At 39.6% G+C, this 25613-nt stretch overlaps 1 protein-coding gene across 1 annotated transcript in view; it reads right to left on the reverse strand.

Moving 5' to 3' along the window:
• MAGI2 (membrane associated guanylate kinase, WW and PDZ domain containing 2) overlaps positions 1-25613 on the reverse strand; it is a 1350333-nt gene that overhangs the window by 291558 nt on the left and 1033162 nt on the right. The window contains 2 exon segments of the mRNA XM_030307841.2: positions 15318-15500; positions 17753-17874. Of these exon segments, the coding sequence (XP_030163701.2) occupies positions 15318-15500; positions 17753-17874 (305 nt within the window).

A 25613-nucleotide genomic window follows, 5' to 3' on the forward strand; every position in this document is an offset into this window, starting at 1 on the left:
ACTTTGCATTCCCTATGTTGTGGATTTTAGCATATAATTCTTTCCCTCTCCCACCCCACTGAGTTGTTAACAAGTATGAACTTTGCTGACAATATAAAATAAATCTTATTGCTACCGCTTGTTGGAAAAAAATTAAAAAGGGAATCATAAAACACTCAACAAAGAAAATACAAATTATGAAATTGAGAACTTAATTGTCTTTGAAGGGAAACTGTATATAGAGGTTGACTCTTACAAACATAAGCCTTATATAAGCCTTGTTCACATATTACCTAACTTAGCCTCAATTCCTTATGACTTAAGAGTTATTGAAACAGTCTTATTAGGTTAAAACACTCCTAACTTGCTTCTCCTTCTGCATTAAAGGCACCATAGTCCACCTCACTGCTCAAGCGTGAAACCCAAAGAAGCACCCAAAGACTTAAGTCTTTCTTCACTCATCTCTCTCACTCAGACAACAGGGAACACTGATTCCAGTGTCCACGTATTTGCCATTTAATTTCCTCTTTCTTCTCCGGTGGTTGTTAGAGCAGAGCTTCCAGAATATGGATGCCCAGCACACAGCAAGCTGGCAGCAAGTAAACTAAGGAAGTAAGTGCCAGCGCCTCACTCTCCTACGGCCCTCTGATTGCCAGCTGCTTCTTCTCACTCACTGAGCCCATCTGGGAGCTCTACAGCAAGGGAGCCACTTGGTGGAGTCCATAGAGGGAACCGGAGAAGGTGGGTTCAGAGAGGGAAATGGAAGAGATGCTGAACATTTCCGACCATGTCCTCTGATTCCTGTCTGTTTTTCCACAATTCATATTTTATACTGACTCCAGATTTATCTTCCTAAAATGCACACTTGATGAAGTTGGCAGCCCGGCTTGTAAGCCCTCCATGCCTCCTAAGTGTGTTTGATAGTTCCCTTCCCTGTTAAGCTCCTGGCAGCCTTTCACCTAGACTTCTGTTTCTGTCTTCCTTCTGCGCTGCCTCCTAGGTTCCAGGCATAACAAACAGCCCGTGGTTTTCTATGTCCCCTACATGTGGATCCATGCAAGGATCATGTTGTTTTCATCTTAGAAGCCAAGATCCTACCTAGCACAGCTCATGGCTCATAGTAAAAGCTCCAGTATATGTCTCCTGAATGAATGGATGTCTGCACTTTTGCACACAATACTCCCCATACCTGGAATGCTTAATAAATTCATAATCTCCCTTCAGGTCTCTGAATCACACTTCATCTGTGAAATCTTTCCTGGCCTCTTCCCATGCCATCTCCCTCCATGACAGACTTATTCCTCTGTCTCCCTCGGGAAGTCTGTACACATCTCTTCTAGTTTACCTCCAGGTGTCATTTAAAATTTGTTCACATACCTCTGTTGTTTTGCCGGACTGTACATTCCTTTAAGATAAAGTCTGTATTATTTGGCCATGAGTCCCCAGACCTGAAAGGATGGCTGATGTGTGGTGGGCACTCAATGTACACACAACAAGTGTATTGAGTAGTCTCATCTAGGGGGGTGAGTGGTAAAAATGTAAAGTAGTTTTTTCCCTACAGTCACTATTTTCAACCTCCAAAAGTTCCCAGTCCTTAATGATAGCTTGGGAAAATTCTTAACTTCGAAGTCACCTTTGGCTATAATATGCCCAGCCTTGTTAAAGCCTCAACTTTAAACTTGATTTAAATCACTTTCCTCTTATGCTCTGCATGGGCTCGTTTGTAGTGGGACCCTGATAGCCTTGAAGTGGGTGAGGCATGGTCTGCCCCTAGGCCACTGCTTCTTCCCTCCCTTACTCCTCAAGGTCTAGTTCTTCCAGAGAGGAAGTCTTTTTTATTGAGTTGGCTGCAATGGTGTTGGTCGTGGCTGCCTGTCTGATGAATGGTAACTGACCACTGAAGTGGCAGGTACCTAGGGGCTGGCTCTCTCATGGGATGGGTCTGCACATCCATTCCAGGGTCAGTGCAGTATTTGATTCAAGCTTGACCTCTTTCATATCCATCAGCTGCTGCCATATTGGAACTCCGCCCAGCCTGTTCTTGTTGGGTTTTCTTTGCCCAGTAGGCAGCTCTCTTGAGTGTATATGAAATATGGCAGGCTCAAGTTTTCCCACAGAAAACTCATATAGCCTTGCCATGCCAGATCCTGGGTTGCAGTGGCTTCACTGTCGTGTTTTCTCTTTATCTTTCCATCTCTGTCCAATTCACTTCTCTCTTCTTCTGATGGCAAGGGAAGCAAGTCCACTCACTGCCTGAATAAATGTCCAACTCAGAAATCAAAATGGCATCTCTCCTTGTTTTAGACAACCTCAAGTTCAGTGAGGGATTATTCCCTTAGGGCCTCCCTCCTCATGTGGGTTGAGGTGGAGATGGGAAGCAACACTCCCTTTCTCGTGGGGACAACTGGATTACCTGTCAACGCCTGCACTTGCATCCCACATGAGGAAAACTACATTGAGGAAAAATTTTCCTTCTCCAGCTTCTTTTTATATAGAGGGGGGTAGGGGGGCAGTTTATTGTTGTAGGGCAATTCCACAGTAGCCCTGGGGGAGGGTGACAGGACCTAGAGCCACTTCTATGCAAAGCAACCACTCAACATCCTACTATGAAGTTTGCTGAATAAATGAATGAGCAAATGCATACATCTGTTTTGAGTAATTATTAATAGATAGGAACACTGATGCTGTGCAGTGGGGCACTAGGTGGATTGTGAAACAGGACAAGATTAGTCAGTGATAGAAATCCAATGTGAAGTAATGGACTTCTAGCTCAGGGCTCAGTGCCCAGTCTGCCATCTTTCTATAAACTCTCCTTGTCTCAGCATGGCACGTGTTCACAACATTAATTAGTAATGCCACTGCACACATCAATAAGAGACCAGAACTACCACCCAAAAGTCAGTTTTGTATTTTTTAGAATTTGCAACCCTGAATAGGGGGGGGAATGTCATTTGTGCCAGAGGCACAGCATCTTACTCTGCTCTTATGTAAACTCACTGTCAGGCAATCCCAGAAACTGCCTCCACTCGCCTCTGGGCAAAATGTCTCCTTTTCATAGAAAAATGTCACCTTTTCTCTAGGAAATGGCAGATGGTTATTTTTTTCCAAAGGAAAAATGACCTTTGCATTTTTTTGTTAAAAATATCTCAAGGACCCACCTTGATGAAAGACAATGGAAACAATTATATGTCCTTTAGTTTGCACTCGAGGTTCTACTTTATAAATTCTGAGATTACACCTGTCATCACTAATGTAGCCTGTAGGCAAATGTCAATGACCAGAAAATCCTGGCACCTTATTTCCTAGGAATGTTCACTGCACACAGGATGGATTCTTATAATTCCAGCTCTTGCTACATCTTGCACCAACTTCATTATTCTAACACTTCAAAGCTTTTATGTCCCAATCCAGGAACACAATCTTATACAAGTCCATGAGAAACTGTTCTGAAAACATGCCAGTTCTGCTACATAGTGTGTCTATCCATCACCACGCTTGAAAGTATGTTAAGTGCTTCACATTAAATTTAGAGATGTGGCAATCTAAGTCAGTTTTTTCAGGCCCAAAATTTCATTCTCTCGTGAGAAAACTGGAGAAAATAGATCCAGTTTTTTTCCAGTTTTTTTCCCCCAGTCAAATGAGAAAATAGGAAAGAAGAACAACAAAGAAGCAAGAGGAGTGAAAATTTCAGGACCCAACACTTTAAAACAAAAAGGGAAGGAATACAAAGGTGATAATATGAAGAAAGACAGTTCTAGGTTATTAATCTTGGTTTCACAAAACAAAGTTCCCACTTTATTTTCTTTTTGGTCAATATCTCATATATGTGGTGAAGCGTTTTCCTTTCTGACAATAGTTCTCGCCATTAAAAAATGCACACTTCACCTTGCAGAGTTGGATTTTTGAACAAAGTAGTAAATTAGATGATGACACAAGATTTACCGTGTGTGCTCTAGTCAGTTCATGCAAATCCTCAGCTGGCGCATGTGAGAGGCACATTAATTACATTGGATACGGGAATAATGTTTCTGCAGCTGCAGCGGTTTTGGTATGTGCAGTCTCCAGCGCGCTCCATCTCTAATTTCACTGGCAGCTTGCAAAAACCAGCAGAATTACACTTATAAACAAAGGTCTGCATGGCAATTTATCTCCTATTGACTTCCATGAAGACTTCTTGTTTAGAATGCTAAGAGATTTATAATTATGAACTAAGATCTAAGACTTAGCTGATGAAACAGTAAAGACATATTTCTTGCCTCTTTTTCTCATTTATACTGCACACATCTATAGATTATAATATATATGTGTGTATCTATGAAATTAAACTATTCAAGGACCACTTACAAGCCCACAATCTGTAGGAATATGCACCAATATCCTATATAGATATTTGATTTAGGGAGTATTATTTCTTTTAACAAAAACATTTATTTTTGCCTCATACATTTTCCAACCATCTTACCCTCCCTAGACTTTTCTTTTTGTTTGTTATGATTCAGGATCGGCATGCTTTTATTTTGGACTGGGTTATAATACCAAAAAGTGAGGAGCTTCAGTAAACAACTTAAGATTAGGTTACTGATGTCTCTAACATGTGTCTAGTAAACAGGGGTTAGAATCCAATGGCTACCTGAATGGCACCCAGCCCAATGTCAGTGGTATATGCACACAAAAGAGGTTGAGCGTCCTACTTCATCTGACAGTCTACCAACAGAGTAACAGTTGTCAACATGGCACCATCATTCTAAAAATTTTCTGGTTACCGCCTTTAAAATCAAAAACTATTGTAAGAAGTTAAGAACTGTTTTGTTGTTAAGTGTTCCATGTAGAATCAATTAATTCCCAGGGTCCAAATGGTGAACATCCTAAGATGTTCATAAATCTTTTCATGGATCTATCACTCCCAGAATACTAAAGCTTCCTTCAATTTATTGGAAGGTAGTCTTGTAAATATTAATCATGGTAACCAATTTTGAATGATTCCATATGTCATGCCCTATTCTAAGAACTTTATATGTAATAATTCATCTAATGAAATGTTTGGTTAAATTAGACAAAGAAAAACCTTAAATAATTCTCTAAGGGAGCATAAATAATCATAGAAAAATCTGTGATTATTATAGCACATCTTATGCCTCCATAGTAATCCATGTAAGCAAATCAGTGCTGCACAGATAGATCCCTTCAACTGTGCAATCACCAAGTTGAATGTATGTCATATATCTGGTAGTAAATAAGCCTTGGGAATTTATTAATGATGAAGTCAAATATAGGCCCTGGTGTCAGAGAGCTTACAGTGAGGGGTTGGGGAGGGAGGATTGAAAATAACAAGAGTTCACAAGTCAGCTGAAGGAGGGGACAAGTGAAAATAAGCACCTTTTCTAAAAAATATTGTTTCCTGATGAATGGAAGGTGTAGTTCCATTAGTGATGGGAGGGAGAGGAATAGGAATGAGATGAATTTAACATTGTCTATAAAAAAAGCACATATGACAATCCAGACATCAGAATCTGGTAAGCTTTGTACCTATTTGGAGACTTTTGTTTCATTTCTAAGTGAGGGATTTGGTGATCTTGGCCCCAGATCTAAGAAGTTAAAATGCTAAAAACTTCTTAAATGCTTTTAGATAATACCATTATTTCAAATGTGTGTAATTTAAACTGAAACCTTTCACTAGTATAATGACAACCAACCACTTCCTCCATAGAGTAGGTAAGAAAAAGACAGCATTAATCCCATAATCTCCAATCCATTTCCATTAAACTTAAATAATAAGCTTTCATATTTTTAAAACACCAACTTCATGTCCAGTAAGGTTACTCTAATGTAACATCCCTGGTGTTATAACACCTAGCACCGTTCTGAGCTCTGTTCTTAGGCTGAGTAAAGCCCCCACCTCCTTTCTTATTTAGCTCCTAGGAAGGCCAGTGAACCTGTACTGCAAATTAATGTAAAGCTTTTATGCAGAATAACATAAAAATAATAGTGCTAAAAGTACATTTAAGTGCATTGACTTCCTTGATGTTACAGGGGTCATGAATATTGTAACTCAATTACTGTGTGACTTGCCCAAATGGACACCAACACTGAAACTAGAAACAAAATTAAAGTAACAAACTTTGCTATATTTATGCTAAAATGGAAATAAAGCTCTGAAGCCTAGGGCAGAGAGGAGAACTAGACAGGACTTGTGTAGTATTTAATCCTTCTCAAGTGAGCTTTTCTCTAGACTGTGATTTTACATGAAGAGGTCATAACTAGCATCGTACAAGGTATTTACCAAATGAGATAAGGCAGAAATGTGCCAAAAAAGAGGTACTGCAACAGCATTTATTTGGGTTACAAAGACCTCTTTCCAAAAACTAAATGTATTATTGAAATTATTGAATGATTTTAAGAATTGTTGCAACAATTTAAAAAAATTTTTTTAATGCTTATTTTTTGCGAGAGAGACAGAGTGTGAGCAGGGAAGGGGCAGAGAGAGAGAATCTGAAGCAGGCTCCAGGCTCTGAGCTGTCAGCACAGAGCCTGACATGGGGCTTGAACCCACAAACTGTGAGATCATGACCTGAGCTGAAGTCAGACGCCCAACTGACTGAGCCACCCAGGCACCCCAGTGCAACAATTTTTAATCCTTTCAAGTGGTTTGGTTTGCAGCCAAAATCAAGTATTGTGCCAATGATGGCATTTGCATTCCCTATATATCCTCTTAAAAAGACCACAGAAGATAGAAAGTGCTTAGTGTGTCTCTTGCCTTCTTTGCAAGATGTCTTGTGATCGATCCAAAAGGCATATTACTTGCAGGGGAGATGTTAGGTATTTGAACAACATGAAGTGAGGTTTTGAAAGTTAGGTGTGTTTGGAAAGAATCAAGAGTAGATATATTGAAAAGCTAAACAAACACAGTTTATTTCTTTTCTACTGGAGATATTAGTTTTGGTCAGTTGGCTAGAAATTCAATTGTATTTTCTGGCTTTTGCAGAGCACAAGATTTTTTTTGCTTTTTGTTTCTTTGCAGCATAATAGTTCATAGTTTTGTAGTTCATAAATGCCTACAAAGGCACAAATGATGTTAATATCAAGGGGTTATTTAGAAAAGTATCTAACATAGATCTGAATCTGAATATTTTGCTAGATCTTACAAACTGAATTGCTGCAACCACTTCCTCTTTTTTATTAGAAATATAGAGCTGGAGATCTGGTGATTTTACTGCTTGTAATCCCTGGACGTGGTATTATGATTCATTTTTATTTATGTGTAGCACAGTGAAAATTGGAAGGTAAAACGTTAGCAATGCTTCTGTACCAAAAAAGGTAAAAAGATAGACTTTCCATGAAAGTAAAAGATCATTTTCTCAGGGAAGTTTGAACAAAGTCAGGTAATTTAGAAACAAGAAAGTCACAGGAAGGATACTGCAGTAGATGAAAGATTACTAGAAATGTTTTGCCACTTCTCCTACCAAAACATGGGGCCTACTTTCCCTGCCCTTGAATACGGGCAAACCTGTGACTTGCTTTGATCAGTAGAAGAGGTAGAAGGGATACTGTGCTGTTTGCAGGCTAGGCTGTGAGAGGCCTGCCAGTTTTCCTTTCTCTCTTAGAGCCCTAAGCCACCATGGAAACTGGACCAGAAACCTTGTGGCTGGGACCACATGGAGAAAGAGGTGCCTTACCTCAGGAGTCCCATCCATCCCAGCTGAGGCATCAAACTACAAGTGAAGCCACTTAGCACATCCTAGCCCCAGGAGAGCTTCTAGATTACTGTGGCCACATGCAAGTCCCAAAGTGAGCCTAGCAGATGAGAACCACCTAGGCAAGAATGTGCAATCACGAGGAAACGTTTGATTGTGTTGTAGACTCTGAGTCTAAAGTTTTTTCTTAGCTAGCAAGAAAGTGGGATGCAGGATTAAAATGTGAGAGACTGCTAATGTCCGGGAGAAGACAAGAGCCCCGATTAAGGGTCCTTGCTCCATTTTTATTATTGCAAGTCCCAAAGTGAGCCTAGCAGATGCGAACCACCCAGGCAAGAATGTGGAATCATGAGTAAACATTTGATTGTTCCTTAAGTCACTGAGTTTTTGTGTGGATTTCAATAGAAAACTAAATAGATACTTCAAATAGAACAATTACATTTCCCTGATTCATTCATCTGCTTCTGGATATTGACAGTACCATCTAAATGTGAACATTTGAGGTGGAGGTGGGTGGTGATGAAGAACTGGCTGATTCACTAAGACGTTTTATAAAGCAATCCAATCAGTAAGATAGCAGTTGGGACAGACCAACACAGGCGTGTGCTCAAAATTCAAAAGGGAGGCTGCTCTGGTTACAAGTTATGAGGTAGAGGGAAAATGGGACACAGAAAACATTTTTGAATTACTTCCTGGGCTTTCTCAATACATATAGCTCTTTCTCAGGAGATATTTAGTTAATAACTGTGGAATTTTATTAAACCGTTGAGCTAAAACTGGCTAGGAAAGATTAAATGGTTAGGAAAAATCAAATGGTTAGGGGCAGAGCGGGGTGGGAAACCACTGCGTGACCATTAACTGGAGAATCCGTACCCAAGGGCCAGCCTGAAGAGGAGCAATGACTGTCCTGTTGAGAGCCAAGCAGTCACCTGCTTATCTAGCACTCACAACCTCAGGTTAGTCTTTACTGTCCCCTAGAAAGCAAAAGAATAACTAAGATTTCAGAAAATGTGAATTATGGGATAAAGTATTAACAGGGGTTAAAATCCCCAAAGAATGAGAAATTGCTCTTGATTCAATGTCCTAGACTGATACGAAAGATAAACATAAGGATTAATTGGCTTTGTTCTATTGGGTAGATGGCCATAGACTCTATCCCAAAAGTTGGCACCAAGGAATATTCATAAACACTCCTTAAAAGTAACGCTGAGCATAGGCTCTATTGACAGGCAGTCAGGGTAGGATGGAGAATGTTTAAGTTGTACAGTAGATGGGAAAGGAGTCTTCTTGTACCACTATGTTCAGTCATTCTCAAACTTCAGTGGGTGTAAAAATGCAGATTCTAAGACTTCTAGTTCCAGATGGCAGACTGAATCCACATGGCTATCTTCTTTAACAAGGACTTTAAAATGCATAAACCCACTGCAGTGAAGAGAACTTGAGAGAAGCCATTTATCTGACAGAGGGGCTGTTATATGACATGACAGTTGAAGAGAATTTTAGCATATGGAATAAAAATAAAGGCATGATAACTAATTTATCATGGCTTTGGAAGGTCTATTCTAGAGTTGGGGTTGGCAAACTATGGCTCATGGTGCCAAACCTCCTGCTTGTTTTTGTAAATACAATTTTACTGCAACACGGCCATATCCATTTGTTTGTGTGTTGTCTAAGGCTGCTTTCATGATGACAGACTTAAATAGTTGTGACAGAGACTACCTGGACCCTAAAGCCTAAAATATATACATTTGGCCCTTTACAGAAAGCATTTGTGCATTCCTGTTCTAATGTGTGTGTGTGAGTATGTGTTTATGTTTATTCTGACAGAGAGAGACAACACAAGCAGGGGGAGGGGGAGGGAGAAAAAGGAGAGAGAGAGAGAGAGAGAGAGAGAGAGAGAGAGAGAGAGAATCCTAAACAGGCTCTGCACCGTCAGTACAGAGCCTGATGTGGGACTTGATCCCACAAACCATGAGATCATGACCTGAGCTAAAATCAAGAGTTAGGCGCTTAACTGAATGACCCACCCAGGAGGCCCATATTTAGTGTGTTCTTGGAGGGGAAGGTGACACAGACAAGAAGGGCTCTCAGTTGCTCTACAGAATCCAAGAAAGGCTTGGGATTGGAAGACATCTGATACAAGTATATAGAAGATCCTCCTGGCGGCATTGCATGGAGAGCGCCCATCACCTGTCCCAAATTGAAAACTAAGGGTGTCTCCAAAAAAATGGCCTTATTTAACAGACTTTCATATTCTGCCCCTGGCTAAGAACCCTAGAGAAACTTTTCAGTTCCACTTTTAAATATGGACAACTGAGGATCACAACACATATGAGGACTGTGCTCTTAATAAAATGAGCTTCCATAAAAAAGAGGTACAAGGTGGATAATGGGGGACTCTACAGGGGAGAGACACAATGGAAGATCCCCAAGGGTCAGATATACAACTGGCTTCAGACAGGAACCGGGAAAGAGATCCTCTAGAGGGTCTAATATGATGGTGCTTTTGGAGGAAAAAAAAATAGTTTTAAGAAAGATGTTGCAAGTAAGAGAGAAAGACAAAGTGAAACTTCACAAAGCTGTTTAAGGGGGAAAATGTATTAATATATGCCACTGGGGTCAGTGAACAAATTTACAAAGCCATGGTAATGCAAAAACTGTACAAATCTGACTAAAATTAGTTGTAAAATTCAACTGGGAAAATGTAAGAAGGCAGATGGGAGACAAGAGAGCTAACGCTTCATTTCTTTCTAAGAGGAAGTAAATATAGGCCATGTCTAAATCTGTTAAATCAACAACAGTATAAACACATTAATTGGAGGTGTGAAGATATTTACCATCCATAAGAATACAAACTGATTGAGTGCCTCTGGGATATGGGCCTGGAGGGTGGGGAGGGGCAGGACAGACGTTTTATGCATTACAAATATTTGGATGCTATTTTTTCACATGCATATATTGATTTGACAATTTTTAAAAGTATATAAAGGCACATTCCCAAAAACCACTTGCTGAAATTTGGAATCAGTAGACCCATGGGTACAGGAATCTGCATCTTTAAAAAGCTCCTCAAGTGATTCTGACAAAATTAATCTTGTGCCTCTGCTTTCAGAAACTCAAATAAAGAGGTAGCAACCAGTAAAAGGATAGTAACAGTGATCTGCTGAAACGGAAAAATACCAGGAGGTAGAGATGTCAAGATGTTTGTCTCCCAGTCTCTTGCCATTTACTAATAACATGGATAAACTTTAGAAGAGGGACAATAAAATCTAATAGATTGTGAGTGACCTCATAATTCAACCCCTATCTGTAGAAGAACTTCACAGACAGGCCGGCTTTCCTGACTCTTACATTTGTTGAAAACCTCAAGCCTTGATTCAAAAATTAGCCTGGGGAAAAAACATGAAACACCATGTAACGAGAGAAGCTTTCTCAGGAAGGATGTTAGGTAAATAACTATCAAGACTCTGCAGTTTCTATGTAAGCCTTAGTATATCAATCTTGCTTTTTAAAATAGTTTAAAGAACATTATCAGGATCTCTGGTGCCAAAACATGATTGCCAGGACATGTAGAATATTTAATAATCAGAAATTGGATGGTTCCTGGGCACTGTGGTAATTTCTTCTAAGAAAGCTTCTTCTGGAACATGACAGGACCATGGAGGATTGGCTCAATTAGTTGTCAAAAAGCAGCCAGAGGCACAATGTCCTCATTTTCTCCTGTTCTCTACCCCTTCCCATGAGTCAGTGCTGTCTGAGAAAGAAAGAATTCTCACCCTACCCTTGTTTTTACTGTGTAGGACCCTAGGTCACCCTTTTAGTATGGTGGATCTTTCTTTGCATCCACACAAACCATTGACATTTCTTTGCCTAAATTAGAGATAACCTAGAGCTAGAAAAATTGATTCAAATATTTTCTTGCTTATTTCATCAATGTCGAATGAGACCACTCACCTTTTAAATACAAAGCATTTTCTGTTATATCTGTAGTGTCTATTTAAAAACAATTCTTTTTTAAATTCTATTAATTTATTTTCAGAGAGAGAAACAGAAAAGGTGCACACATGCATGGGGGAGGGGTAGAGAGGGAGGGCGAGAGAGAATCCCAAACAGGCACCGCATTGTTAGCATGGAGCCTGACGTGGGGCTCGAACTCATGAACTGTCAGACCATGACCTGAGCCGAAATCAAGAGTCAGATGCTTAACTGACTGAGCTGCCCTGGTGCTCCAATATCTATGTTTTGTATTTGAGGATATATGACTATATATTATTTGATGTTTGCTGTGAGTCATAGTAGTTCATCTTTACCAGTTATGATTATCATTTTATTTGATACTTCACATGAATGTCTAATTAACTTGGAATATTGGCATACACTGTAAATCATTATCAAAGGCATTCTCTACTACTGTGCCTTTGCACGTGTTATTTCCTCTTTCTAGGGCTTTCCTTATTTGTCCACCTAGCAAGCAGCTATTCATCACTAGAAACTTTGTCAGTCATCATCTTCTCTATGAGGCCCTCCCTAAGCATCTCCCAATGGATTTGATTTCCCATTTCTCTGTACTATTTCTGGACTTTGTACATATATTTTTCTATTAATTTTTTAAAAATTTTTATTCATTTTTGAGAGACAGAGAGAGACAGAGAGTGAGAGGGGGAGGGACAGAGAGAGAGGGAGACACAGAATCTGAAGCAGGCTCCAGGCTCTGAGCTGTCAGCACACAGCCCAACATGGGGCTTGAACTCATGGACTGCAAGATCATGACCTGAGCCAAAGTCAGATGCTCAACCGACTGAGCCACCCAGGTGCCCCTGTACATATTATTATTATTATGTTGATATAAATATTCATTAACATGTCACTTATTATTTCTATAGTGTAAGATCTTTTTTTAAAATTTTTTAAAATGTTTTTATTTTTGAGACAGAGAGAGACACAGCATAAGCAGGGGAGGGGCAGAGAGAGAGGGAGACACAGAATCCGAAGCAGGCTCCAGGCTCTGAGCTGTCAGCACAGAGCATGATGTGGGGCTCGAACTCACAAACCGCGAGATCATGACCTGAGCCGAAGTTGGAGGCTTAACCAACTGAGCCACCCAGGCGCCCCATATAGTGTAAGATCCTTAAGGAGAGAAACAGTCATCTCTTAATTTTTGCATCCTTAATAATTAGCAGCATGGCTAGGACATATGGCTATTCATAAAATATTAGCTGAATGAACTGAGGAGTCATTCCTAATATAACTTGTGCAATGTCACTGAAGTGTGTTTACATTTTATTTCAAATTATCTCACAATTAACAATGAACATGTAAATTGTTTGAGTATTTTATCATTCCTATAAAAGTCTAATAAGATTATACGGTTAGGAATACCCTTTTCTTTTAAAAAATTTCTGTTGCTTCCTCCTCCCACTCGCTTGACTTTGTGTCAACATCATGGTTATGGCAGATTTATCCTACACATATTGTGTTACAACTACTTGTTCATGTATCTGAACAAGCTCCTAGATGTAAACTCCTTGAGAGTCGGGCCTTGTTATATCCATCTTTGTGACCCTCTTGTCTGTAATGGCTGTGAAAGTGAGGAACTGAACATGTGTTCTTGAATTAATGAATAGGAATAAATAGGAGACAGTGAATAGAATTAAATCCTAGGTTCTTTCTCTGTTGGGACCTGTTTTGTGATTACTTTAAATGAAGAAAGTCTGCTCAATTATAAATAAAAGCTTTGACTTTGTTGTTGAATGAGGCTGGCTTGGACTGTGTGACTATAGCAAACTAGCACGATGAGTAAGAAGGGAAAAAGCTTTGCTGTGCAAATGTCTTATTTTGTCTTTTAAGTTTACACTGAAAAAACTCTTTTCTAGTTTTGAAACATGGAATAGTGGGTTGGATCAGAGAAAAAATGACTATTCTTTATTATGAAAAGAAATAGGCTTATTAAGTCTTTCACTGAAGTTCAAAAGCTTTGAGGATCACATTTCCTCTACTAGGATGCTATTAATTCCATAATTTCCTCTTATTCTAATTGTAAGCAATAAGATGATTTTTAGTTGAGTCATTTGATATTTCTCCGTGATTTTTTGACCATGAAGGTGTGGCTGCTTAGTAAAATAACACTAGATGAGCAGTGGAATTGGACACTCTTTAAACTTAACTCTTACAGAAAATTATGTGCACATGATTTTTACAACTGTAGTGTTTAAAAAATGTGGTGAGTTAGTTTTAAAACTTCACTCAACTTTTAAGGAGATATAACACGTATTAAATGGATTATTACTCACTAGTGAGTGGCAGTGACAAATATATTCATTAGGTGACACTGAAAAGAAGTAATTTCTGGAGGAACCATTTAAAAAATGGTAATATTCACCATTTGTTGAATGGCAAATTCACAAACATATAGACCATACAGATGTGATAACTTTCCCTCAAAAGTAATTCTCTAATTTGTGTTTCTACTAGGACCATTAACTTTGGTGAGTTAATACCACAAATTAAATCAACCTTGTGGAAAATGTGAAATGGCAACATAGTTGTAGGAGATATAGTTACAGCACTTTATATACTCTTTCTAAAGTATTTCAAAAACTACAGTACAAAATTCTTGAACCAGTATTTTAAGTACGTAAGATAAAATCTGATTTCTTCTGGGGCACCTGGGTGGCTCCAGTTGGTTAAGCGATAGACTCTTGATTTCGACTCAAGTCATGATTTCATGGTTCACGAGATAGAGTCCCACATCAGGCTCTGAGCTGACAGTGTGAGGCCTGTTTGGGATTCTCTCTCACCCTCTATCTTTGTCCCTCCCCTGGCTTGCACTTTCTCTCTCAAAAACATGTCTTTTAATTTCTTCTTCCATTTTTTTTTTTCCAGATAAGGAAACTAGCATTTATAAATTATGGGATTAATCCAAGGTCATGGGCCAGGTGGGAGAATTCAAAATCAGACTTGAAAACCCGACTTAGTTCATTACGTTTTTTCTCTACCTCTGTACACCTTTCATATTTTACATTTTCTTGACCTTCATAGTTTGCTTCTGCATCTCCATGTTAAATGAATTTTGATTCTAATTTGATAGACATCCAAGTAACTGCATGTGAAAATGGATTCATAACAACTACAGGAAAAAAACCCCTATATAGTAAAATATTGATAGGGACATATAAAGATGAATACCATTCAACATTTTTTTCTATGAGATGAACATACATATTTAAATATCTAACCTGGGCAATTCAGCATGAGACTCTCACAAGATTAATGCAGATTTTAAAATATCAATGGTTGAATATAAGGTAGAATAGTATGAAATGTTAATCACATCTCTAAGAAGGAACTCTAAAAATAAGTTAGAAAAGTGTCAATCTCAAGAGTCCATTAAATCCAGCAAATAGAAGGGGCAGTGGGAAAAATGAGACAAAAGTGATACTTGGAGCTATTTCCAAAATACTTCAATTTGATACTCTTAAACTTAGGGAAACATAATTTCTAGTTTCCCTAAAGTGAAGTGATCTTTGACCTTCAAATGAAAAACACAAAGAAACTCCTCCTATTTGCTTTAGGAAAAAAAAAGAAAGAAAAAAGAAAAAAGAAAGAAAGATATTGTAAAGCAAATTTCCGAAGTAGTAAGGAACTCACCTGTTTCCATTTTCCCATCCTGTGCTGCAGGCCCATCGGGAATGACACTTTTCACCTGCAGAAACTCATCAGGCTCGTCTCCACCAATGATGGTGAATCCAAAACCCATGTTGCTCTTTTTTAGGGTTGTGCTGAGGAACGTTCCCTTCAACTGGGATGCATCCCGGGTGAAGAGTGGTTTTTCTACATTGGCCAATATAAGTTAAAAAAGAAAAAGCATGTTTAAGGCAAGTTCTCATGCAGAGGAAACCCCCTACTGAGCAGCAATCCCAGGGGTAGGTGTGGGGTCTCCTGTAGTAAACGCAAGCAGGGGGTGGGGAGTGACCTGCTGACACAGAGCAGTCCCACGCATCCAGGAAAGGTGCAAAAGCTGCTTGGTTTGTGGAGAGATTTTCTGTCGGTCAATGTTTCCATTCACCAAAGTAGCCCTCCTTGGGCTTTTTAAAAAGGGCCGAATCAACAGGCTGTCAACACCTACAGATAAAGAAGAGCCCAAATCATCCAGACACATCTGGATACATTTCTCTTGTTCTAAAGGACTCCAAGCAGGAGGTATGTGTGAGTGGCTGTATAAATCCTTTAAGGGATAAAACTAGAAAGCCAAAATGGACTATTTTATTTTTAAAAGAATAGCAGCCATGGTATGCTACCATCTTTTCAAAGGTCTCAATTGTTCAGAAGGACTACCTGGATGTGGGAACTGAGTTAACTTTTGTTTATATTGTAAGATGCTATAAAATAACCAGATAAAGTTCTACTGACCTTGTAGTCTTTAGTATACTCTGAAAGGTGAGCAAAAGGCAAGCTGGTATTTCTCTATATAATTATGAATGTAAAGGTAACACATTTTGTAACAATATTGTTGATACATTCAAATCATATACCTAAATAATCTGAACAAAACTTGACCCCACTCATCTAGGTTTGACCACTAATTTGTTATAGAATATGCTTTTCCAGCTATGATCTGTAATAAACATATTCCTAAGCATATTAAATGCTTAAAAATAACAGGCTGGGAAATAGAATTAATATCTGCTTTAAATGCTACCTCAGTCAAATATGTGTGTGTATATATATGTGTGTCTGTATATATATAGGTACATACACACACACTTTGGGTGATATGATTTGATATTTGCAACAGTCACCCTATATATAGTAACTTAGCTAACTATTTTGGTGCTTTTGCTGCTGTTACATTTTGGGTGATATGCAGTAGATATAATGAGTCATCATATTGGAATTTTAATTTATGTATTTATATATCACACATATCTTTTAAAATATTAAATATAATTCTCTATTTTACATTTAAGCTTATTTTACATCTCTCTACTATATTTTTTATTATGTTTTTAATATGAAATTTGTTGTCACGTTGGTTTCCATACAACACCCACTGCTCATCCCAACAGGTGCCCTCCTCAATGCCCATCACTGACTTTCCCCTCCCTCCCAGCCCCCAGCAACCTTCAGTTTATTCTCAGTTTTTAAGAGTCTTTTATGGTTTGGCCCTTCTCTCTCTAACTTTTATTTTTCCTTCCCCTCTCCCATGGTCTTCAGTTAAGTTTCTGAGGATCCACATAAGAGTGAAAACATATGGTATCTGTCTTTCTCCGTATGACTTATTTCACTTAGCATAACACTCTCCAGTTCCATCCACATTGCTACAAAAGGCCAGATTTCATTCTTTCTCATTACATCTCTCTTCTTTAAAATGCAAATGAAACATGCATGTAACCTTGCCATCTACGTTTCCTTTATAAATGTAACATGTACAATTGGAGAGAAGCTTTAGTGAGACCTTTACATTCATTGTGATTGTGCAGTAGTGGTAAGGTGTTCATGCTTTCGTTGACGAGCAAGAGCCCACAAGATGTGAAAAGTTTGTGCAGCACTCATCCCACTACGTGGTTCCAACGTGTGGTCAAGTGCAGTGAGCAGCCTCGGACATACCAAAGGGCCAGGGCCTCCCTGTGCGGTTGCGCAGACAGTAAGACAAGTCAGTCACGCTGCGCGACCTCTCCAGCACAGCGCGGGGGCGGGCAGATTTGGGCCTGGGTAATGTCGATGAGGAGCCGTCTACTGTCACAGAGGAGAACAAGCCTTATTCTTGTGCGTGGTCTTTGAGGACAAACCTATGAGTCTCTATGAATCTGCAGTCACAGTACCACTGTCAAAACCCATTAATCTCCACCTGGCAACATGCTGTACATTTCTACAAGGTACTGCCGGAGGCTTTAACTTAATCCATGGTTGCTAAGTGCATCCGTTTAGAAACAGAGCTACCACCCAGCTAAAGCTAATAGCGGGGTTTGGGGAAAGCACATCGATTATTTGAAACAGTCCAAGCTAAAGGCATATTTGGAAGAACGGGCAGTTTGATAGATGATTTTTCCCCTTGAAACGTTGCACGTTGACATGGTACTTACCTCGGAAACCTGGGGCCTGCAGGGGCTTTGTTCCAAGTTCTGTGTGGGGCATGTTATGCTGCTGTAGCTTCCTTTTTGCTTCCAGGACAGGGTTTTCAAACTGTGTTCTTCTATTTATGTGGCTAAAAAATAAAATTTCAAATTAGGATAACAGTGGGGCAAAGTCATTTAAGAGAACATATGTATAGCTCTACAGAGAGCAGGCGATTAAGAGACACCTTATGTGATTAGTCAAGTCCCCCCCCCCAACCCCCCCGCATGAGGTCAGGCCTCTGCTGGCCCATGGACAACTCACATTTCTGTGACAGAGGCAGAGTTCTCAATAGCTCGATCATATGTTATTGTATTTAAATCATGCATGATTCAGCCAAAGAACTAGAATGTGCACTTGCTTTCTGGTCTGCTGTGAGATGAGTTTGATGCATTAAAACAAATGGTCAGGGGTGCCTGGGTGGCTCAGTCGGTTAAGCGTCCGACTTCAGCTCAGGTCATGATCTCACGGTTTATGGGTTCGAGCCTTGTGTTGGGCTCTGTGCTGACAGGGTGGAGCCTGCTTGGTATTCTCTGTCTCCCTCTCTCTCTCTGCTCCTTCCCCTCTCGTACTCTGTCCCTCAAAAATAAATAAATGTTCAAAAACATTAAAAAAATAAAACAAATGGTCAGCAAAGGAAATGTATACCAAATGGTGTTGAGAAGAGTATCATCTCAGCTTTGCAAAGACCCCATATCTAACAAGATAAGTTAAATTCACTGATCACTAGTGACCAGCGTTCACACTTTTTAGAGTCAGACAGACCTGGATTGAAGGGCTGGGATATAGAAGGAAAGATTCCCAAATATATTTATGGAAGTCGTAGAAATGCCTATAGGAGGGCTGATGCTTAGATAAATCAAAAGTAGAGTATTTACACTGGATATGATGAGATGATAAACTCATAGATATCAGACTCATAGCTGTGGATCAGCTAACTTGAGGGCTTCTAGTATAAGAATCCCTTATAGTCTGCTTACAGTTTAATGAATTCTTGTATGAAATTTAGAGCTCCTTGTCCATGAAGAGGGTAGGAACCAACAACTCTGCCTCATGGCAGCACCACACAGCTTTTTCTGTAGGATATAAATGCCCCCACAAGAAGGCTGACATATACACTGGTTTTGGTTCTTTGTACAAACAGAAATAGGATTATGGTATGAAAGCCTGAAGAGCAAAGAGAAGGTAGAAGAGGAACGAACAGGTCTGAGTACTTAACTCTGTTTTAAGTGTAGTAGATACATTTTGTCAGTGTAGTTAAGCAACAGTCCTGAATTTGAATCATTGCTGTTTTAAAGGCAATGAGACTGACACGTGGGAGGTCGGATAACTTATTCTAAATCTCCTGCCTACAAAGTGGCAAGGCTGGGATCTGACCATGCCTATTTCTAAAAGGCAATTCTTACCTACGTACCTTCTCTTTCTGATGTATTAGTTCACACTGGCAAGTGCACCCCTCCCCCCACAGAATCCTCTCGTTATGTCTTCTAAAAGTACATATTAGAAAGAAAAGGAGGCAAAAGAAGCGAAGTCTCAACAACCAATTTTCTATTATTATAAATCAGATACTTCCTAGTGAGACAGAAAAGCAGTTGTCAGGAACGTGATTCCATGGCTGCAGTATCTAATTACTTCCTCACGGGGGTCGGGGAAGGGTAGCTGCCTGCCACACAGGCTCTTGAATCAATTGGCCCTGGATTAAAAAATCTAGCTCCACCACATGAATAGTTATGTGATTAAACCTTCATCTGTCGTATGGACATAATATTGCCTTCCTCCTGGGCAGGTTGTGAGGGTTTGATGAAATAGTGAGTGCTGGTAGGGGATCAAACACAGACAGCTCAGTAACTAGCAGCAGCTGTTACTGCCCTGCCACCAGCATCACCGTCCCATCCTTACCATCACTGTCAGCATTTTGAGTCCATAGGCTTTATGGGATTGGGGGGGGGGGAGGAATTTAAAAGCCCTAGGCCTTTCTCTCATATTGCTTCTGGTGCTATTTAGGAAGAGGGTGCTTTATAGCAATGCTTTGGTAATGGAAGTCACCAGTACGGAGTCCAAAGTAAGTCTGCCTGATGTAAAATTCTTTCCAATTGGAGGTAAATACTACTGTAATGCTCTTGTGCACAAAGGAGTCACCGTGATCTGTGGCGTGTAGTGAGCTATGGCGTGTGATCTTTCAAAGCTTCTTCACCCTGGAAACTCTGATACCCCCACTCCATTGCAGCAGGATCAGAGTTTGAGGTTTCTCTTCCATTTTCTCCACTTTTCATTCCTGACTTTGCCTTTCCTTATCTCTGTGGCTTCACCTTTGCTGCATCACCACATGCCCGTTTTGCTTTGACACACTTGGAGCTACTCTCTCAATGACAACACTAGGCCAGTGCTCTTATCCTTTCATGTGAGATTCAGTGATCAATACTGCAGCGCTTGAAGCAAGACGACCTGGGTGTGATGTGGCATCTTGGACAAATTGCTAAACTCCAGAAGCATCAATATTCTCGTATGCGAAATGGGGACATAACTATCTGCTTCTTGGGATTGCTGTGAAGATCAGAGAAATAAGGTTTGCAAAGCACAGATACATAGGGAGAACCCCACAATTGTCAGGTCTTAGTTACTGTTTATTCTTCAAGGCCTAGCTAGTCTTCATCCCTATTATAAATAAGTGCTGCTGTCAGGGTCATTATCATCACGATGCTCTTCCCATCTGGGCTTTAACTCCTTCCCTAGCTTCCCCTAGCAACACTGCCAACCTGTATTCCACTCTTCCCCTTGGCTCTCATAAAACCTTGAACAGAATTCTCTTGTCCCAGTTTGTTTGTTTGTTTGTTTTCTTTAAAACTGTCTCATCATTAAGAGGATTTGGGAGCACTTTTAAGGCACAAAGTCAACAAAGTAAACAAAATCAGGCTGATGTTAGTTGAATCTAGGTAGAAGATCCATCAACAAACTTGATAATATAGGATCCTACTTGTTTACCCGTGTTATGTGACAAATGAGCTTTGAGCTTTCAGGCTGCTAATTCCACTGGAGAGAGAATCTAGTTATATTCTTCTGAGTATTTATGTTAAACCCAACATGTTCAGAGGACATAGTTACCGTTCCTGTTACCATTATCTAGGTTTTGGATTAAAGAGGTTTTCGTGATGTGATATACAATATTCTAATAATAGTTTCACAATAATGAATTTCACGAACTATCATAACCATATCATACAGTAGTTTAATAATTGATTTTTGTGTTTATTTCCTTCCCTCTTTTTTTTTTTTAAAGTTCTTTAGTAGTCTTCACTTAATTGGTTTATTGGTTGTTAATAAATTTGCAACACAAGGAGAGGCCAAGGGTATGCTCCTAGCCAGGCTCCTGTGTGTGTGGGCTCAGGTAGGAGACACTGCCCTGGGGCAGGGCACAGTCCCCTGGTGTCCCAAGGGATGGAAGGAAAAGGCCCTCACTTCTGAGGAATCTCCCAGATGAACACAGTGGCCAGTGAGCAAACAGAACCAGAGGAGCTAAATGAAAACAAGGGAGAGAGGGACAGATGAGCAGGGGTGGGGGAAGGCAGCATCCTCTTGTAACCCCCACCCCTGCCCATGGGGGCTCACTAGCCTGTGCCTGGGTCCAAATTGTGCACACCTGTGTACGTGTGCCATGTGTTCATCTTTGTATGCTAAGCAGTGGGCACAGTGAAAGACATTATTTTTTGGTTAAATAACTAAATGATGAGTGTGTGTTTTAAAACTTGTTTACAAATATATGTTAGTAATTTTGAGAAACCAAGAGACTGCTTTGAAGTGTACTGAAGTATCAGCTTTCTTCATTTCCTGTCTGTTCTATTTCTGTTCTGCTAGGTCACTGTTCATCACACGAGGAAACTTATCCTCAGAAAATACATTATAAGAGCATTTTGAGATACATTTCTATATACAGTTGGGTTCCTCCAACTGCCACCTGCATGTAATTATTTCCTTAGCAAAATCAATGTGTGGCCACCTGCTTTATGGACACTATTTTGAAAATACTCCATTCATCATCAAAGTGAATTTCTAGAGTTCACAGAGAATGAAAATATCAATGAACCAGTCTGGCATGCCTTGTATCCCACAAATAGTGGAAGCTGGGTATGGCTTTAGTATCCTGAACTAATTGCTACAGAACATTCACATCATCATAAATGAAGTCATTCATTTAAAAGTTAAAATGCTCCCAAGCTTGAAAAGGCCTATCACAAAGAAATATGATTGTAGCTGAGTAAGAAAGCTTTGTCTTCCTTGTGCTTCCAAAATGAATAGTTTCAAGTCCTTTCAGCAAGCATTTGGGGGTCTTACAATGTGTACAAAGGATGTGAATGATAAATTCCACCATCCTTCTCATTGTTTAGGCTCTGTAAGATCATTGCTAGCTATTTCATCTTGCTTCCATATAGACCAGGAACCTGGGGTGCTACCAAGAGTTCTTGCCCTTTAATTATATCTAGCCTATTGTCATTGTACTAATAGAATCTTTAGGTGGTACCTGCTAAGGGGATAAAAGCCATATTCTAAAGTGGGTATATTCTAACAACCTAATTTTCTTTTCACAAGAACTACTGACATGAGATGCTTCCATGTTGGAATGGCAAAGGGATCAGGGTGTTCAAGGATGAGGTTCGTCTTTGCCTTTGTGCTCACTCATTTGCAGCCTAACTGCCTCCTTTCACTATGGAAGGGAAACTTAAAATAAGTTCATCTGTGGCAGTGCTTTGTAGTTCTGAACAAACCCGAGGAGTTTAAAAACAAGCAAACCAACAAAAATACAAAGAGAGAAGACTCAAGCCCATGCTAAATCAACAGAGCCTTAATATCAGAATGAGCTATAGGCATTGGCATTAACAAAACTTCCCAGATAGCACTAGTGTGCAACTAGGGTTGCAATCTCCTCTGGAGTTAGACGCTGAGAAGGTGTGAAAAGGTAGTTGAATAAGGAATTTCTTGCCTGATAAGATTGATGTGGAAGTCTCCTTTTTTCTATGTGGCCTTGGGGAGTACTAGGAAATGCTATATTGGCTCCAGAGGAGAGGACTTATGATATCACAAGTTTCACAACGTGCACGGAGTGGGGGGGGGGATAATATTTGCAACTGATTGGATGATATGCTACTCAAAGTAGTCCCAGGTCAGGTTCCTGTTTGACTGCCACCTCCTTCACTGAGGGAATAGGAGAAACAGGAGTAAAGTTGGACATCCTAAGCCCATCAGTACACACAGGACAGGTCAGCTGAGGGTCATCAAGGCCATCATCTGACCCTCACTACCAGTGCTGCCTCCATTTTCCAGTCTCTTCATGCCCCACCTTGCTTCTCCTGGGTTTTTGGAGATTAGTTCACAGTCACAAATGACATCTTCTGTACCCACTGGCTACTCTCCCACCATCTTGACTAAAATTGAAAGTTTAGAAATAGACCTTTGGGTTGATGTGAGAGAGACAAGAGAATAGCTTTCAAGTAGAGACTGTACCGCAGCTGAAATATTTACAAGGTGGTCAAGGTGGTTACACGAATTACTTTAAGGTAATGACGAGGTGGCCAGAGCTCAATAAATATTTGTTGAGTAAGTGCATGGATGGAAGGCAGGCATCCATGAAAGGTGATAGATCTCATTGGTTTTTCCAGTTTAACTGTCTCGTGAAATATATCTTGTGACAGAACTTTATGTGAAGTTTAGGGCCAGATCATGTGATAGAACCAATCTGCATTTGGTTGAAGACTCAGAAAACCCTTCAAAACAGAAAATCTTCCAAGACACTCTTGTGATAGGTGAAAATGTCAGCCTACTATGAAGATGGAAGATTTGGATCTGAGAGGCTCATTACTAGTAGCTGCTACCTTGTGTTACCCTAGAAATGTGCTCATGTGGAAAAGCACTGTGTTAGGGACAAAATGAGGGAGCCCACAGAGGCAACCACTCAGCATTGAGCGTGGAAGACTGGTTTGGGATTTTGGGTTGCAGCTTAGTATATCATTCCTTGTATGTAATCTTGCTCCTTTAGGGGTTTCCCAAAATGTATTTCACTTGGAGCATTTAAAGAAATATAAAATAATTCCTGAATGGAATTGGAGTGTGAATCTCCTGGTTCCTTGGAATTCCCTAGGTTTTCTGTGACCCCAGTTCGGATTCCCATGCTTCTGGGTGGTCAGAAAAGTCTGCATATTACCTCCTCACATCTGAACCCCTAGACTGTAGCTGCACTGGTGAACACATACATTGTATCCTCCCTATGCATAGTTTATTCATTTTATAACAAGCCTTGAAAAGACTCCATAAAGTTTTCTCTACTATGAAGTTTCAAGTAGTAAAAACTATTTCATGCCTTGGAAACTAAGAGAAGATAATAACCCTATGGGGATCTCCTGGGGCCAACCCTCTTCCCAGAAGGCAGGGTAGGATATTAACACCTTAATCACTATAGATATGTTGCTGGGATTCCCATCCAAGCTCTACTAGGTGTGTGACCTTGGGGACATCATTTACCCTCTTTGTGTTTCAGAATTTTTCATGTGTAGAGTTGGGATAAAAGTAATATCCACCTCATAGAGTATGCATATTAAATGAATTTAAGTGAATAAATCACTTCAGACCAGTACCTGGATATAAGTAGTCAATAAATGCTATCATGATTCATCAAATATTTGTTTCTCAAATACTCTTTGCTCGGCACTATGGAAGAAGGTGCAGGGAGGGGTAAAGATCAACCAGACATGTAGTCTAGTAGGAGAGATAAAACAGGAACAAAAATAATTATAAAATAGGGCTTACATAATACAAAATATGCCTTACAGAGCTTTGAAACGCTAATTTTTAAAAGTACTAGTCTAAAGACAAATGTTTTAAATATATTTTATTTTAAAATAGGAGCTTTGGATAAATGGAAGAATTGAATCTATTTTACTAGGAGCATTTTGAAAAAAAAAAAAACAGAATAATTGAATCCCACCTCTGGAAAGATTTCTTCCCAATTCTAACACTTAAGTGATAATTTTCTTCCTATAAATGTCCATTCATTATGCCCTACTGTACCTGAGGGTAATGTGAGTTTGCTGTGTGAATGTGGGTGGGAAGATTGAGTTATTCACATATTACTTGCTCCTTCTTTTCCTGGACAAAAGGGTGTCTGACCTGGGGATATAGTGTGCAGGTGGGAGGCAGAATCATAGCTAACTGAGAAGAGTATCCACATATTAGCACTGAAATTCTCACAGCTGAGGAGTCTGTCCTCCATTTTTCATGAGTCTGAACTTACCAAATGTGGATATATTTTCAGATAAATGAACTCTCTCCCCCCTTCTCCAGCAGTAGTGTTAAATTACTTAGTTAAGACATTGACCTGCAATGTGTATTTTATATATAAGGGGCATTCATCTCTTATCCATTTGTATAAGCTTGATATTTTACTCCTAGCAGAAATAGCACTGTGCACTGTCAATCATGTCATGAAGCCCCCAGGATGTACAAGATACATAGACTCATTTTCAAAAATTTCAGAGCCACTGGGCATGCATTTAAAAATATTTTCTATCCATCCCCTTCTTGTTCCCATAAAACATCTCTTTTAAATGTTATTGCTGGGTGCAATGTTATTATCAAAGGTATTTCCAAACTCGCTTCTCAATTGAGCAAAAAAAAAAGTGAGTTATAAACTTAAAGGTAAGATAGAGCTTATCTAGAAGGAAACTAGAAGACTGCACTATTCCAGGATCTTTCTGTATTAAGAGCCAAGACTAATACATCATCTTCCACTGGTATCTGCCAACAATGATTGAATGGCTTTGTCCTTCAAGTCTCATATTTAAG

Source organism: Lynx canadensis, chromosome A2 (assembly GCF_007474595.2).
Source record: "Lynx canadensis isolate LIC74 chromosome A2, mLynCan4.pri.v2, whole genome shotgun sequence".
Classification (NCBI taxonomy): Eukaryota; Metazoa; Chordata; class Mammalia; order Carnivora; family Felidae; genus Lynx; species Lynx canadensis.